This window comes from Malus domestica, chromosome 03 (assembly GCF_042453785.1).
Source record: "Malus domestica chromosome 03, GDT2T_hap1".
NCBI classification, from domain to species: domain Eukaryota; kingdom Viridiplantae; phylum Streptophyta; class Magnoliopsida; order Rosales; family Rosaceae; genus Malus; species Malus domestica.
The window spans coordinates 29,331,057-29,346,150 of NC_091663.1; the positions used below are offsets into that span (position 1 = coordinate 29,331,057).

At 41.1% G+C, this 15,094-nt stretch overlaps 1 protein-coding gene across 1 annotated transcript; it reads left to right on the forward strand.

Annotated features, from left to right (window-relative positions):
- Positions 1-4,029: 4,029 nt before the first annotated feature.
- LOC139194793 (uncharacterized) lies at positions 4,030-7,190 on the forward strand. Its single transcript, XM_070819708.1, has 3 exons — positions 4,030-4,398; positions 4,535-5,309; positions 7,036-7,190. The coding sequence occupies exons 1-3, from the start codon at positions 4,030-4,032 to the stop codon at positions 7,188-7,190; spliced, it is 1,299 nt and encodes a 432-aa protein (XP_070675809.1).
- The last annotated feature ends 7,904 nt before the right edge of the window (positions 7,191-15,094 follow it).

Below are 15,094 nucleotides of genomic sequence, written 5' to 3' on the forward strand. Positions count from 1 at the left end.
CAGTGACCAAGTCCCGGTTCTAGGAGACCGTGCATGGAGTTATCACTGAGGAGACAAACTCGCCATTAAAGCTGACTGGAGGGGGTGAAAATGGTCAAAAAAGATGTGGGCGGTCCACCCACCTGTCATGCCAAATCCGAATTGAATTACCATTACCAACCTACCAACGTGAGCCTCTTTCCAGTATTAGACGAGCTTCCAATATTAGTCATCTCTAGCAAGCTAAAGGGCAAGAGCCTAAAGAAGCATCCCAAAAGGAGTTGTGGGGGAAGTATTTGGCTTTAAGTAACCTAGAAGCAAGAAAGTTAGGGTTAAGTATGAGTCGCCATCCCTTAGTGCAAGATCGAAATCATACAGCAAGCAAAATCTAAAACCCCCTTCATAATTCGGACGACACATGGATTCCCAAGATAGCCAAAGAAATCTGCCGAGAGTGTTCTATCACCCCACCAGAATCGACAAATGTTACGTTGTAGATCATCACAAAATGTTTTGGGTAGAAAGAAGCAATCCATCAAGTAGATAGGGAGAGATTGGCCAACAACCTTTATGAGAATTTCCTTGCCCACTGCACCGAGGAGGTTATCCTTACAGCCTTCTAATTTTTTTATATGAGCAAAACATCCCGGTTGCAATCCAAAAAAACTGGGAGACCCAAGTAGCCCTCTTGAACATCCACCCAAGATACTCCCAAGAAGGGCTGCAATCTAATCCTATATTTCACACCTAACATTAGAGCTAAATGAAACATCGCTCTTTTGAAAGTTTATACACTGACCCAAAACACGTTCATAACATTGGAGGATTCCTTGAGATGATGCCATTCTATGAAGAAAGCTCTAAGGAATAGGAAACTGTCATCCGCAAATAATAGATGAGTTATTCAAGGGGTGTCTCGACAGATAGAAATCCCGTGAAATATTTTAGCAGGAAAGTGTCGGAACTGTATAATTTTTCAACAGGTACATACTGAAGCTCTGCATATTTTTAGTAGGCACCAACCAAAGAGTATGTAACAAATGCAATGGTGAAAATTTTGGCAGGTATCTACCGAAATGTCTTCCACTTTTCGGTAGAGAGCTACTTAAATATATTTAAATTTTTAGTAGGAACTTACTGAAAATCTGAATCGTGATTTGGGATTCTACAAGCATGATGATTCGTTCAACTTAAAAGGCAATATGAAAAAAGTATGAAGTCTTATCTCATGCAGAGGCCTCCAAACAGTCGATTTCATATTTATTTTCTAATTTTTTTTAACGTGTTTGTGCTTTTATTGGTTATGATGTTGTTCTGTAATATAACAGTTGAAGAGGTTTTAAAGTATGAAAGTTCTATAAACACACAAATTAATAGGATGTGTGAAAAATAAAAATATGTATGAACAACACTATTCTTAAGAGCAATTCCACCCCTAAGGACTTTGCGCCAGCACCCAGCGCATTTATCCACTCAAATGAACAGTAACAGACTCCAATGAACAGTAATAGGCCAAGGCATCTCCACCCCTAAAAAAATGCGCTGGCACATAGTGAAAAAATGTGCTGGCACAAACGATCTCCATCCCTACAAAATGCGCTGGCACCCAGCCCATTTAAAATATTTTTAAATTTTGTCTAAAAGAATAAGAAAATCAAATAGTTTTAATTTCGGATAGGATTTTTAACCAATCTCGTCATGCCACATGTCATTATCTGAACGTACTATTTTGTGAATAGATTTCCGCTAAGATTTTCAACCAATCCCGACACGCCACGTGTCACTTCCGTTTTACAATAATTTAGCCAAGATTTCGATAAGATTTTACAATAATGAGCTCCCACGAAGACATTTTTTTCTCTTAAAGTGTAGAAAATATTGAAATGTAGATAGTATAGAAAGTGTAGAAAATATTGGAATGTGGTGTAAAGGTAGAAGATGAGGGTTAGGTATTTATAGGAAAAAAATTAACATTTTTCAAATATTTCTGTAATTTTTTTAAAATTTTCTGTATTTTTTAATAATTTTTCTGTATTTTTTAATAATTTTTAATGAATTTTAATATAGTTAATTAATCTGGACCGTTGGATTTGAAAATTATTCAAATCCAAGAGCCAGGGACTTGCCACGTGGCCAACGGTCATATTTCTAACCGTTGGGGCCTTTTTTTTTTTTATTTACTTTTTTGTAAAAAAAACGTGGACCGTTGATCTTTGATCCGACGGTCAATGTTAAAAGTAAAATTTAAATTTTTTTTACCGTTGGAAATCCAACGGTCTAGAAAACTAGCCGTTGGAAATCCAACGGTCGAAAGAAAGCCACGTCGCCAACTCGGGGGGAGGAGTCAGTGCGCCTGTCACGCGGGCCCGAGCTCTGAAACCGTGTCGGGCACTCGCGCCCAACCGGCGTGAATCGCACGCGCCAGGCCAATAGGCCGGCTTCTTGCTCAGTCTATTTTGGGCTGGTCCATTGCCCAGCTCGGGCTGGGTACCAGTTCATTTCACCCGCTGGACTTGATTGACAGAGGCCCGACACGTTTTTTGGACTAAAGGCTGGGCAAATTCCACTCCGGTGGAATTGCTCTAAGGTAACGCTCGAAGAAAAAGAATTTTGTCAAGTTAAACCCAAATAAAGTACATCTTGTTGGGCTCTATAGTAGGCCTCCTAACTTCAAACCCATTATACAATACAAAAACCACTATAGTCCTATGTTCTCCACCAAATTGTTAATTTCTTATGTGGTAATGTTAGAGATGCTAAATTTTTCAAACTAAATTTGTAAAATAAATGATGTAGTTGTAGATGATTTGATTATTAATTAAGTATCAATTGAAGTGTTGTTTCTTATTGGTGACACGTCATTTGATTTAAAAATTTAATCTCTTTAACATTATCTATTTTTTCAACTCTTCCTGCTTGTCGAGACGGGATAGATGACCAAAAATATTTCAAAAAAGTAATGATAGGAAATTAACTTTTTATATTGTGGGAGGATAAAATCCGGCTTCGACTCATGGGCCAATACCAATCATCCGAGGAGAAAGAGGTGCGCAAGACAAAAGCCCACAAGAAGTATACGCAAGGGAACGTGCCTAGATAATTCCCCACTACGGAGGAGAAGTGGGAGAGAGGGACGGGTCGTGGTAGTTGTTCCCAGGGCATGCAGTTACATGACAGATGACCATTAAGGAAGTGGGAAGGAGGACTGGTGGTGGGACTTGATCTTCAAGCATGCGGTCCTATAAATAGGGAAATGACCCAAATAACCGGGTACATGAGAAATACCCAAGGGAATCCAGAAAATAGAAACGAATCAACTAACTTGAGCGTCGAAGTATCTTTTGCAGGTACCCTGCCTGGGCAAGCTACGGAGGAAGATTATTTCGGGACATCTCGAAGAAGGATTCGGTGAACGTGAGGATTACGGTCAACAAATATGTGGAGGTATTTCTTCTTGTAGGAAATCTCACTCCAACAGTTGGCGCCATCTGTGGGAAATCGAAATAAAATCAAACTACAAACATGACTGGATCCTCACAAGAAGTTCCGAATCCCTCTGAAGACGCAGGGACTCGATCGGTACATGCTAGGTCTCAATCCCAAAATAGTGAACCCAGTCTTGCCATGGAACAATTTAGAGGTTAACAAGGGAATTATGTGAAACAAAAAAGATAGCAGATGAGGCGTTGAAGAAGGCTGAAGCGAGAAATGCTATAGAAGATGTAACAGGCACCAAGAGACAACGTACAGAAGAGGAAGATAAGGAAGGTAGCTCTAGTAGCGTGCCATCTAGTAACCGTGTTGAAGTGACGAAAAATCAGGGTGAAGGGGGCTACAGGGGAAAAGGATTGAAAAGGTAAAAAATGTCGATTTGCGAGAGCAAATTGAGAAGATTGTGAAGGGATACAAGCCACAAACCCCAGCGAAGCTTGCCTTAGAAGCGATCAGAGGAATTCGCAAGTCGCTCCTACCAAGTTCACCCAACCAAAGTTTAGGCTATTCGAAGGCACAATTGATCTCGTCGAACACATTTACCACTTTTAGCAATAGATGGCGCTTGAAGGAGACGACGAGGCCCTCATGTGCAAGTTGTTCCTCTCAAGTCTTTCGAGATCATCTTTAACTTGGTTCAGACAACTGAAACTGAGATCTATCGAAAGTTTCATAGAGCTTTGCGAGGCATTCATATCCCAATATGTCTGCAATCGGAGGCTAAGAAAAGATATTACGATCTTGTTCAGCACCAAACAAAATGTTGGCGAGAACCTCAAAAGATACATGACTAGGTTCACTAAAGAGATGTCCACCTTAGAAGAATGTGATTCCCATACTGCTTATTTGGCATTCCGAGAAGGGGTGTTACTTGGAACGAAGATGCCTAGGTCACTAATCGAAACACCACTGCTGGACATGAGGGAGGTGATGGCCTAAGCTGATGGAATCATCCGATTAGAGGAAGAGGAACTTATCGAATCAAAGTGGGCCATCAACTATTGCTGCATCTCTAATGGGCACTGCTGCGCTTACCTTGAAACCCATGGCTCAACTGAGGTAGGAAAGAAGATTCACACGTGATCCGAATGATGGGTTTAATGAGAGATCTAGACTTGATCGCCCAAACACCAAGCTGATAGTGAGCCTAGGCAAGATTTTCCACGAGAACAAAGGAAAAAGAATCTTTCGTGCACCGGCCCCAATTCGAACACCGCTAAAGAAGCGAGACAGGAACAAGATGTGCGCTCATCATAACGACTTTGGTCATGCCACTAATGATTGTCGAAGCCTAAGGAACCAAGTGGAAGCTATGCTAAAGAATGGGATGTTGTCACAGTACCGCGTAGAATCGAGAGACAAATGCAAGAACGACAGAGGACTTCAAGCAGTAACAGGAAACATTGGAGCGGATGAAAGGTTATTGGATATCAATGTCATACATGGTGGACCCCAACCCCTTGAGGGACGTGAAGCATGTTATTGGTCGCAAAGATGGGAGGCCGAGAAGTCTAGACGTGTACACAACATAACGTCCGCCCCTGAAGCGTCTAAAGCATTAGATAATCTCGGAGTCATCTCCTTTAGCCAAAAAGACCTTAAAGGAATTCAATTCCCTCACAATGACGCATTGGTCGTGACGCTACGTGTTGCCAATTCAAGAGTGAAAAGGATAATGATAGATAGAGGAAGCAACACAGATGTTCTATTTTGGAGCACATTTAGAAGAATGAAATTAAACGAGAAAGAGATAAGGTCAAATCCAACTCCTATCTATGCGTTTAAAGGAACTAAGGCCCAACCCATTAGAGACGTAACCCTTCCTGTCACGGCAGCAGGTAAGACTCTTTTCGTCACTTTTGTCATCATCGATGCACCAAGTGCATATAATGCCATTATGTGAAGGGATTGGATCCATCAAATGGATGAGGAAGCGTCAACCAGATGTCAAGTAATGAGGTGTTTGTCGATAGATGGTCAAACGACCATCGACATCAAATGGGATCAGCTGGAGGTCAGAAAATGCTACAGCATGGCAACATACATCAAGATAACCTGGGAAGTGCAACAGAGCACGAACTTTCATGAGAATAAACCATTATAGCAATTAGCAGATGACCCACCACAACAGGATCAGGAAAACGACGATAAAAATCCCCCAACTATAGAACCACTAAGGGAAGAGGTTTTGGATCCAACCGATCATGAGAACGAATATAGGTGGGCTCCTTCTTATCTGATGCGGAAGTCGAAGCGTTGCTGAAATTCCTAAGGAGCAACGCTGATGTTTTTGTATGGTTTCATAGGGACATGCCAGGAATTGACTCGGAAGTGGCATGCCATCAGTTAAATGTTGATTCGAGTTGTCCTCCACACCGACAAAATCAAAGGAGATTTACGCCAGAACGAAATCAGATTATCAATGCAGAAGTCAATAGGCTCATCGAAGTTGGATTCATTTGTGATGTCTGGTGCCCAACTTGGGTTTCGAATGTCGTGGTGGTGGGCAAGAAAGAAAAAGGAAAATGGTGTGTGTGTGTGGATTATACCAACCTGAATAGAGTATGTTGGAAATATTGTTTTCCAATTCCAAAGATTGACCAGACGGTGGATGCTACGGCTGGGTACGCACTATTGTCTTTTTTAGATGCATATTCCGGTTATAACCAAATTCCTATGGCTATTAAAGATCAAGAGAAAACTGTTTTTATCACTGAGCGTGGATTGTATTGTTACACCGTTATGCCTTTTGGACTCAAGAATGCCGGCTCGACTTATCAAAGGTTGGTGAACAAGAAAATACAATGGAAGTTTACATTGACGATATGGTCATCAAAAGTCGAGAAAGGTGCCAACACATTGATCATCTACGCGACACTTTTAACGAATTGAGAAGATATCACATGCAGCTAAACCCGGCAAAATGCACATTCGGTGTATCATTTGGGCAGTTCTTAGGGCACAAAGTTGAAGCCTTGTGTAACATGTTAGATCCGGTAACACCCAGAGACATTTAAGTGTTAACCGGGCGAATCGCTACCCTTGGTCGTTTCATCTCACTATCATCTGATCGATGCAAACCTTTTTTTCAAGCCATACGAAACCAGAAAGGAGATGTGTGGGGGCAGGAGCAAAGGGAAGCTTTCGAACAACTGAAGAAATATCTCACAAGCCCATTGTTGTTAACCATTCCTAAGCAAGGGGAGTTATTATACATGTACCTAGCCGTAAGCGAAGTGGCAGTAAACGCTGCGTTATTCAGAGAAGAAGGCTCGGTCCAACAACCCATATTTTACGTAAACAAAAGTTTAATCGATGCAGAGAAGAGGTATTCGCCCACTGAGAAGATGGTGTTGGCCTTGGTAACTGCAAAGAAGAAGATCCATCAGTACTTCAAGGCACACACCATTGTGGTGTTAACTAATCAACCGATGAGGGCTATCTTATCTAAACCGGACTTATAAGGAAGAATTACGAGGTGGGCCATCGAACTTAGTTCATTTGACATAAAGTATCAGCCTCGAAGCACAGCCAAATGATAAGTAATTGCTGACTTTCTTGTAGAGTGTTATCCTCATGAAAGTTTGCAGGGTGAATGTGAAGAAATTGCAAAAGTCGATCCTAGTGAGATCAAATGGAAGCTGTATGTGGATGGGTCATCTAATCAAGCAGGAGCTGGGGCAGGGATCATTTTAATTTCTCCTGAAGGTATAAATTAGAGTGTTTGATTCCGTTGGATTTTCCTGCATCAAATAACATGGCGGAATATGAAGCCCTGGTACTAGGCCTTGAACTTGCAAAAAAATTGAAGATAAGCCGTCTTACCGTGCATAGTGATTCACAACTCATCGTCAGCCAAGCAACTGAAGAGTATACGACTAAAAATACGAGGATGAAGGCATATCAACAACTGGTTAAAAGGTTGGCGAATGGATTCAAGTATTTCGAGCTGAAGCAAATACCTAGAGAGATGAACGAAAGAGCGGATCAGCTAGTGTGCGCGGCGTCAGCCCACAAGAGAACCTGCGGGTAGCCGAAGTAGAATATCTGCACTCCTCGAGTATCGGAGCAGTGCAATCAGACGTGATGCAAATCGGCGGGCAAAGGTCGAGACTTGACAACCCGTTGCTAGAGCAAGCTCAAGCTAAGGATAATGACTGTTGGATGAATCCAATCGTAAACTACCTAACAAAAGCGATCTAGCCAGAAGATCTTGTGGAAGCCAGAAAACTCTGAATGAAAGCAATAAGATATGCAATCTTTAGTGACACGCTCTATAGGAGGTCATTCTCAGGACCTTACCTCATGTGCTTAAATCCAAGGCAGTCTGAATGGGTTCTGAGAGAATTACATGAAGGAATGTGTGGGAATCACTCAGGAGGAAGAAGCTTAGCACATCAAGCATTAACTCAAGGTTACTTCTGGCTGTACATGGCTCGAGATGCGGAGCAATATGTAAGAAAGTGCCACAAGTGCTAGAAATATACCCCGGTTGTTAGACAACCTGCCGAAGAACTCAATCCAATCGTAGGACCCTGGCCATTCACAAAATAGGGTATGAATATCGTAGGTTCGTTGCCGAGGGCGCCCGGAAGTAACAAGTTCGTCATTCTCGCCACAAACTACTTCATTAAGTGGGTAGAAGCAGAAGTGTATGTTTCTGTCACATGAGATGACGTTGTAAGATTCGTATGGCGGAACATTATATGCCGGTTTGGCATACCAACGGCGATTGTGACGGATAATGGAACGCAGTTTGACAATCGAAGGTTTAGAAGCTATTGCACCGAGAAAATGATCACATTACAATTATCTTCCAAGAGTTATCCCCAAGGCAATAGCCAAGCAGAGAAGACGAATCGAACGATTTTTTATTGTTTAAAGAAAAAGTTGGAACAGCGTAAAGGAAAGTGGCATGAGGAACTCCCTAATGTACTAAGGGCTTATCGCACCACAAAACGGAAGCCAACGGGTGAAAGCCCATTCTCTCTCGCTTATGGTACTGAAGCGGTTATCCCTACAGAGGTCGGTCTACCTACGGTCAGAACATTAGTTGTGGAAAATGGTGAGAACAATCAGCAGCTAGCCCATAACCTCGACTTAGTCGATGAACAAAGAGAGATCACCGCACTACGACTTGCGAACTACCAGAACCAAGTTGCCACTTACTTTAACACACGGGTTAAGTCGAAAAGATTTAGGGTAGGAAAATAGGTATTGAGAAAGGTCATGGAAAACACAAAAGATTTGAATGCAGGGAAGCTTGGACGCATATGGGAATGACCATATGAGGTGACCAAAGCCTTCAGGAAGGAAGCTTATAAACTCAGGCACATTGAAACAGGTCAGTATGTGCTGCGCCTATGGAACACAATTCATTTGAGAAAGTACCACATTTAACTTTTCGTGTTTATGTTTTCCATATTTAAATTTCTGTTTCCAGTAATGTTGAAGGGTAAATCCCTTTATGTTTTCCTTGCATATCGAAGGGTGTATCCCTAGATGTCTGTTGACATCTCCTTATTGTTTGATAAATAAATTTGCATTTCATTCGAACCTTAAAATAAAGTATAAAGCTGAATAGTATAAACTAAGGGAAGAGGATCGAATCAAGACCGAAAACATAAGATCAAGTGGGAAAAGAAAACCCAAGATTGAATGGGCAGAGACCCAACCAAGATCGGAAATGAAAAATCGAGTGGGAAAAGAAACCCAAGATCGAATGGGCAAAGACCCAACCAAGATCGGAAATGAAAGATCGAGTGGGAAAAGAAACCCAAGATCGGATGGGTAGAGACCCAATCAAGATCGAAAATCAAAGATCGAGTGGGAAAAGAAAACCCAAGACCGGATGGGCAAAGACCCAATCAAGATCGAGAATCTAAGATCGAGTGGGAAAAAAACCCAAGATCGAATGGGCAAAGACCCAATCAAGATCTAAAATCTAAGATCGAGCAGGAAAGGAAAGCCAATGGGCAATGACCCATCCAAGATTGAATAGGTAAAAATTGATTCAAAGTCGAATGGTTTTTGAGATCGATAACGAAAGGGTGAATTTAATTTGATTTGCCTCCTGTCACGTGTTTGCAGAGGAAAATGAGGCATGACATGTACGAAGGTAAAAAGCTTAGGCAGTGGGACGTTGTTTTCCTGCCGTAAAATAGAATATGTTTTATTTAAAAGAAGAAAACCTCTTGGATGTTCGATACATAGTACGATAAAAGACAAGAATGAGAAGTAAACCTACTAGCAAAAAGGAAAAACAAGGACAACATCACTACTAGATATCCCAGATATCCCAGTAGTGGTTGGACCTAAAAGCCCAACTTATTACAAGAAAAATGACACCTAGTATAATGGGGTAGAGAGACTATCCTAGTTTACGGAAGGAAATGCCGTTTTCGTCTTGGAGCAGAAATATAGGACGCCTTGCTTAAAACCATCATGTATGCCATCTGAGTGAGCAGCAGACACAGTACGATCGACATCCATTAATTCCCCCCTGAGACGATCCACTTGGTGTTCAGCGCATTGTAAGTATCCCTTCATAGTTTCATGCTTGTTCAATAGTAGGGAGTAGTCGAAGCACTGGGGACAACGTGGGTGGTGACGGAAAGGTGTGCGAGAATGACCCGCTTCATCTCCTGCGTAAGGGTCGGGAAAACGAGAGATAGAGTCAGGAGCTCGAGTTAGGTAACTCCTTCCCGAAGAGACCATTATGTCATTAACCGGATTAAGAGCCCGAGTGGTATGATTTAGCCTCGGAAAGATCATTCCGTCGATAATGGAGTCTAGAGCTTGTTCCCTACCCGACCTTGTTCGAGATCGGTACGTAGATTCACAAAAAGTGTTAGGGACTCCAGAAGAATGAGAAGTCCTCATTGGCGAACGAGAAGAGGAATCAGAGCGTAGCTCAATTACATTCTTAGAACCCCTGGAGCCCATCCGGGAGTTTCCTCTTTTGGGAACATCAACATAAAGCCGGAGGTTGAGCTTCACTCTTCGAGCATTGGCCATGAGATCCAGGTACTACCTACTGGCTCGCAAACATCCTTTTATATAGAGATAATTCGAGGTTGGTAGAAATAACAATTCAAAATCCAAGGTGATCGTATCATGTTGAGATGAGTTAATCTTTGGTTTGAAAACTCAAATATAAAGATAAAGGATATTGATCAGTTAAAACTGAAAATAAAAGGAATGGCTAGGAAGGCCCCACTTGCGAACGACAAATAGATAATAAGTAAAATCCAATAAATATAAACATATATGGGTTTTAGCCCATGAAAACAGACGACACGTAAGTTATTGGGCGCCAAAGCGAGAGCCAGATTGAAAGCCTCAAAAGCTTAAACCTGAGATGGGTCTGGAAGTAGTAACGAACCTGCTACCTGGGTAGGATTAGAAGAGGTAGGCTGGTCTGAGAGTCTCCTATCTTTAGGGTCTATCCCCTCGTACCATTCATATCCACCCGGCTCAATCCCCATATGATGGTCATACACGTCAGGATTAGCTACAAATCAATGTTCCGAACATTGCTGGCTTTGTACCCAACCAAATCTGAAGTTGGAGGCCATCTCCTTGCGTATTTGTTGCATGTTCATCTCGCGCTTAGTAGCCCTTGCTCGCCTGACCTCGGCTAACTCTTCCTTCGTGCGGCGTACTTCAGACGTCGCTGCATCGCGAGCTCATTTCAAACTTGTGATCTCTTCTTTATATCCATGAAGTTTAGCCTGGTACTCTCTAACTTGCTGTTGGTTAAGGCTGAGGGATTTCAACTTGGCAGCCAGTCTGTCTGATTTTTCCTTTTAAAGTAGAGCTAACTGAAAACAACAGGTTAGAAGTTTACAGAAATGACGAAAACGTGAGAGGATAAAAAAATACCTTCAGAAGACAATGATTTTCATAGGAGTCAACATCGTCGTCAAGCATTGCCCCGGAACGATCGGCATCATTAGGATGAGTCAAGCCTCTCGCCACAGCAGTAGCGGCGCTCACGTTTTTTCCATAGATCCTCGCCAAGGGTGACGAGAGTCTCATCTCTTTTTTTGAACTTAGGCCTCCAAGCTTGAGATGAATTACTAGAACCATCGCTGCTAGCCGAGCCGAATGTGGGATGAGCTGATTGTCATTGCATGGGTCTAGGGGTTGTATCGAAGATAGTCGGCGAGCCACGACTAGGCTTTTTGGGCCTATCCTCCTGAATACGTTTATCCAACTGGCCTGCAATTCTAGGCACAGGGAGGTCACGAGGAGGTGATGCGATGCAGCGGGGCAGTGGAATGTCAGGTGAAGCCATCGTAGGAGAATAATTCGAATCGAAATCTGTGTCTGTTTGCTCTGACTCCTCGTCTTATTCTTCTTCGTCTTCTTCTTCGGAGCCCTCTGTTCGGGAGTCAGTCACAAGTACGGGAGACTCTACGTTGAACTGAAGATCAAGGTCGATGGCGAAGATGGATTTAAGCAAGGGGTCTGGTGGCAACGATCGGTCGACCAAACAATACGGGAAGTAAATGACGGAGCTGCGAAGACAAGATATTTAAGCAAGGGTGTTTGCAACTTCTCTAGAGCTCTATACCTTCCTCGTCACAAACCTCTTTAGCTAACATTTTCGGTCTTTGGAGAGTATCTGTTTGGGAACATCTGATAAAGCTGCGAAAGAAGTTCATAGTAAGTAATGACCGCATATTTATGGAAAAACAAATAATAAAGGCAAATCTGTATACCAGGTTTATGACCAAAAGCAGAAGAGATGGATAGTGGAGACAGCTCGGGAGCTTTCCAGTTCCTCGAAATAAGAAGAATGCGGTTTTTCCAATCTCTAGCTCTCGAAAGGCCTAATGACAAGAATTTCTTGTGATATCTAGGTTTAAAATTAAAGAAGTTAGCTGCACCCTTAATAACCGTTAAATCGAAGAGATAAAGAAAATCTCTAAAGCCTAAGGATACACCTAGTTTCAGACCTAATGCCAGAAAGGTCGACATAATCAAGTAAGAATTTGGGTTCAGTTGCATAGGGTGAGTATTGGTGAAGAATAAGATGAGATGAATCATGGGGTGAAACGGGAAGCTAATGACCCCTAGGTGGTCCGGAGACAAAACGGTAGACCCGGCTGGGATATCGAAACCCGAATACATGTCTATTCCGACAGGAAATGGGCTAAAGTGCACGTCATCTGGAACATAACCTTGGTCGCAAGCCTTGACGACTTCAAAGTGTGGTGGAGTACCTCCATATTTAAACCAAGGCGTACGTCTCGACATGAGAAACAGGGTGAGAGATTTGCCGACTGAAGTTGATTAGAAAAGATATAAATGGGAGTCTGTAAACACAAATGGAATGTGTGGAATATTTCCACAATAGGGGTTTGAGGTGAAAGGTTACCTGGAAGCCAAGAGGCCATTCTGGAACAAGAAATCATAGGCTTGGTGAAGAAATCGAGCAGAGGAAGTGAAGGAGAATGGGGATGAAGGAACTCAAGGTAATGACATATAAATATATACACTTGTATGTGCAGAGATATATGCGAATATATGAACAGCACGTGCAAAGATTTGCATGTCGGTACACAAAGGTATGCCTATGTTGCGTGTAAGAATGTGCCTATGTATGCCAACGTACCCAGATATATGTATAGATATATATATGTAGTCTTAGGGGTGGGTTCGGTACGGTTACCGTACCAAAACCCTTGTACCAATTACCGTACCAAACTTTCGGTTTGGTAAAATCTATTACCATTACCGTACCAAACTTTCGGTATACCGAAGTTCGGTATTGCCTAAAATTTGGTTGGCATGGTATGGCAATGGTAATTGCCATTTTGTTTTGGGACAAAATATGTTTTTGTTTTTTTAACCCAATTCAAGGGCAAAATTTTTTTTTTGTACCTTTATCTCATACATTATAGATTAAATTCATCTATTATTCATCATTCACAATTCACACACATAATAATTCAAATGAAGCATCAAGATTCATCATGAAAATTAAGCTTACAATCCAAATAGAAGTTACAAACCAAAACAAATAGAAGTTAACAATCCAAATAGAAATTAAAGTTTCAAACCAAATGAAAATTGGAAGTAAACTTCAAGAAGGAGAATCCATTGATCAGTTATTCAAGCTTGAGATGTCGAAGCTTTTGGAGGAGGCATTGAACTTGTAAAAGATTGAGTTTGTATCAAGCTTACATTACAAACAAAGAAAACATATTAATTAGTAGCAAGAAGAATTAAAGTTGAAAACCATTTAATAACAAATTTACTAAAAAAATTAAAGCATATCTTTCTTGTTTTCTCTTCTTCTATTTCCTTGTAAAATTGAAGCATATCTTCCGTTGGTCCTTGTAGAAGTTTACTTCACCTGCCCTAAGCCAACCACTAGTACACGCTAGTGCCTCAATTATTTTAGGAGTCAAGAATACCCTAAAAGGGTTCACAACCCTCCTCCCTAGACTAAATGCATTTTCACTAGCAACAGTAGAGGTGGGGGTTACAAAGAATTTTTGGCTATTTGTGAAAGAATTAGGAACTCTTTTGTGTTTGATTTCCACAATTTTAAGAGATCAAAGTCACCAACAACAATGCTAATATAAGTAGGGTTTTATTTTCAAATTATTGGAATATTATAAATATGTGTTATATAATTATGTATTATATAAATTATAAATTATAAATTATATTGTATTTTCGGTATGGTATGGTAATACCGTGGTAATGGTATCCATTACCAATACCGTACCATGAAATTTCGGTACGGTACAATACCCTACCATTACCGATTGGTACAAAAAATTTGGCACAAAATCGGTATGGCATGGTTGACAATTCGGTTGGCACGGCAATTTGGCAAAAAAATCCACCCCTATGTAGTCTGGTCAAGAATGTGATGTCTACAAGTCTACAATAATATATATATATATATATATATATATATAAAGAAAAAAGAAAGAAGAGAATTTGACTTTTGTGGCATCATAGCGTGTCCACGATTGTATTTTCTTGTCAAAGCCGCATGTCAGGTTGCCATGGGTCTCTATATAGGCATGTAGATTAGAAGTGTAGGCGTGCGGCCTGGCATTATGGATTATATGCGTGAGGAGGAAACATGCATGGTATATATACATATATATATCTATACATACATATATATATATATATACATATATACATACATATACATATGTGTAATAAGTGCGGTGTACACTGTATGTCAGTCCACTTTTGTTAGTCTTCGTAATCCCCTTTCGTGATGTTCGTCATGTGAATTTGCTTTCGTAATGTTCGTAATGTTCGTGATGTTTGTAATGTCAGTCCACTTTTGTCAGTCTTCGTATTCCCCTTTCGTCAGTCTTCGTAATCCCCTTTCGTGATGTTCGTCATGTGAATTTTCTTTCGTAATGTTCGTAATATTCGTAATGTTCGTGATGTTTGTAATGTCAGTCCACTTTTATCAGTCTTCGTAATCCCCTTTCGTGATGTGAGTTTACTTTCGTAATGTTCGTAATGTTCGTGATATTCGTCATATCAGTTTACTTTACTGTCAGTCCACTTGCGTAATGTTCGTCCTGTCAGTTTACTTTCGTAATGTTCGTAGTGTCAGTCGTCGTAAATCTTCGTT

What these genes read in the sequence shown, in the direction of transcription:
- LOC139194793 (XM_070819708.1), top strand. Translation starts at nt 4,030, where the DNA reads ATGGCGCTTGAAGGAGACGACGAGGCCCTCATGTGCAAGTTGTTCCTC. An exon ending in CACTGCTGGACATGAGGGAG is followed by an intron (nt 4,399 to 4,534) that starts GTGATGGCCTAA and finishes CAACTGAGGTAG; the next exon opens with GAAAGAAGATTCACACGTGA. An exon ending in CCTTCCTGTCACGGCAGCAG is followed by an intron (nt 5,310 to 7,035) that starts GTAAGACTCTTT and finishes ACTTTCTTGTAG; the next exon opens with AGTGTTATCCTCATGAAAGT.